The sequence below is a fragment of the Rhizopus microsporus genome, assembly GCF_002708625.1.
Source record: "Rhizopus microsporus ATCC 52813 unplaced genomic scaffold scaffold_121, whole genome shotgun sequence".
Lineage (NCBI taxonomy): Eukaryota > Fungi > Mucoromycota > Mucoromycetes > Mucorales > Rhizopodaceae > Rhizopus > Rhizopus microsporus.
The window spans coordinates 1-1281 of record NW_019672036.1 but is presented as its reverse complement, the minus strand read 5'-3'; the positions used below and the strand labels follow the sequence as shown (position 1 = coordinate 1281).

The window sequence follows — 1281 nt, the reverse complement described above, 5'->3', positions numbered from 1 at the left end:
AAAGCCATTCACATCATCTTTATCCTACCAGAGTTTCCGAAAATTAACCGTAGAACTTGTAGTATTTACGCTACTATTCAGTGCTTAAATGCAATGTCTAGAGTTAAACCTAATGTTGGTATAAGATCTATTACACCTTAATCAAATATAGTCGACTCAGTTTAAATACCTCAGCTTCTTAATGTATAATTATAGATTGTGCTATCACCTCTTTTCTCTTCAGTTTATTCTGAATAAAGATACAACACAGTCTCATCGTATTTTTTACTTTGTTTAAATCTATCCAAACCCAAATATAACAGAACTATTTGAAATGTTTATTTATACTATTCATGAATTTTGCAATTGTTATTTTGGTCGTTGTAAAATCTTCTTTCGGCAATCAAACTTGGTAAGAAGTGTGGGATCAGATACTAAAAGCTTTGTATCAAATAGGTGGATTTCATTGTCCAAAGCAAAAGTATCAATTGCAATTTTTTTTATCTTATCATTGTTTTCGATCAACCTGTTTAGCTCTTGTGGTCTTGATGTAAGCCCCGCATAATCGATGGATACCAAACAGATGTCACGGTCTGCAGATTGTAAATAATGAAGCATATCTGTAGTGAATTAATAGAGTGAGCTCTACCTTATGTTTTCATCTATTATGACTTACCTTGTGTATCTCCGTTCACATTGCTTAATTTTGCAATCATAGATTTATTGGTCGTGGTATCTCTTTCGCTGAAAGGAGTGGATGCGCAACTGGAAAAAGAGACATATATTCTGGTTGTCAAGGAGCGACTTTGCAAGTTGTCCACCATTTTCTGCAGAAGTTTCACCCTGTTTTCATTTTTATCATTTGAAGGGGACTTGCGAGCATATCCCACTATTTCAAACCCATTTCGCTTTAAATTTTTTATTGACTCCTGATACAGAGGTAAAAATTGGCAAATTGCTGATTTTATGTCATCTATCAAGAAATTGGTTAACAAAATACTTTAATTACACCAACATTTGAGCTTACCGTGGAATTGCTCATCCATAACATAACAAGATCTTACTCGAATATTGTTTTTTCGTTCTTCCTGGGCTCTTAAGAATGATAAACGAGCATTCGAACACCATCTTGAGAAAGATAACACCGACTTATTTTCAAATATAACTGTATGTTTTCTGACTGTATCATATATGTCCGCGGTAGATACTGATTTCATGTCATAAATATTAGTATTCTGAGGCTCTTCAGGTAGGTATACTTCATTTATGAATTGAATCACTTGAATTTCAGTTTCTACAAGA

The 1281-nt window shown here is 33.5% G+C and overlaps 1 protein-coding gene across 1 annotated transcript; it reads right to left on the bottom strand.

The window, feature by feature from the left end:
• Positions 1-348: 348 nt before the first annotated feature.
• Positions 349-1196, bottom strand: RHIMIDRAFT_242991 (uncharacterized protein; the record flags this gene model as incomplete). Its single annotated transcript, XM_023609881.1, has 3 exons — positions 349-599; positions 656-952; positions 1007-1196. The coding sequence occupies 3 exons, from the start codon at positions 1194-1196 to the stop codon at positions 349-351; spliced, it is 738 nt and encodes a 245-aa protein (XP_023460869.1).
• Between the last annotated feature and the right edge of the window lie 85 nt (positions 1197-1281).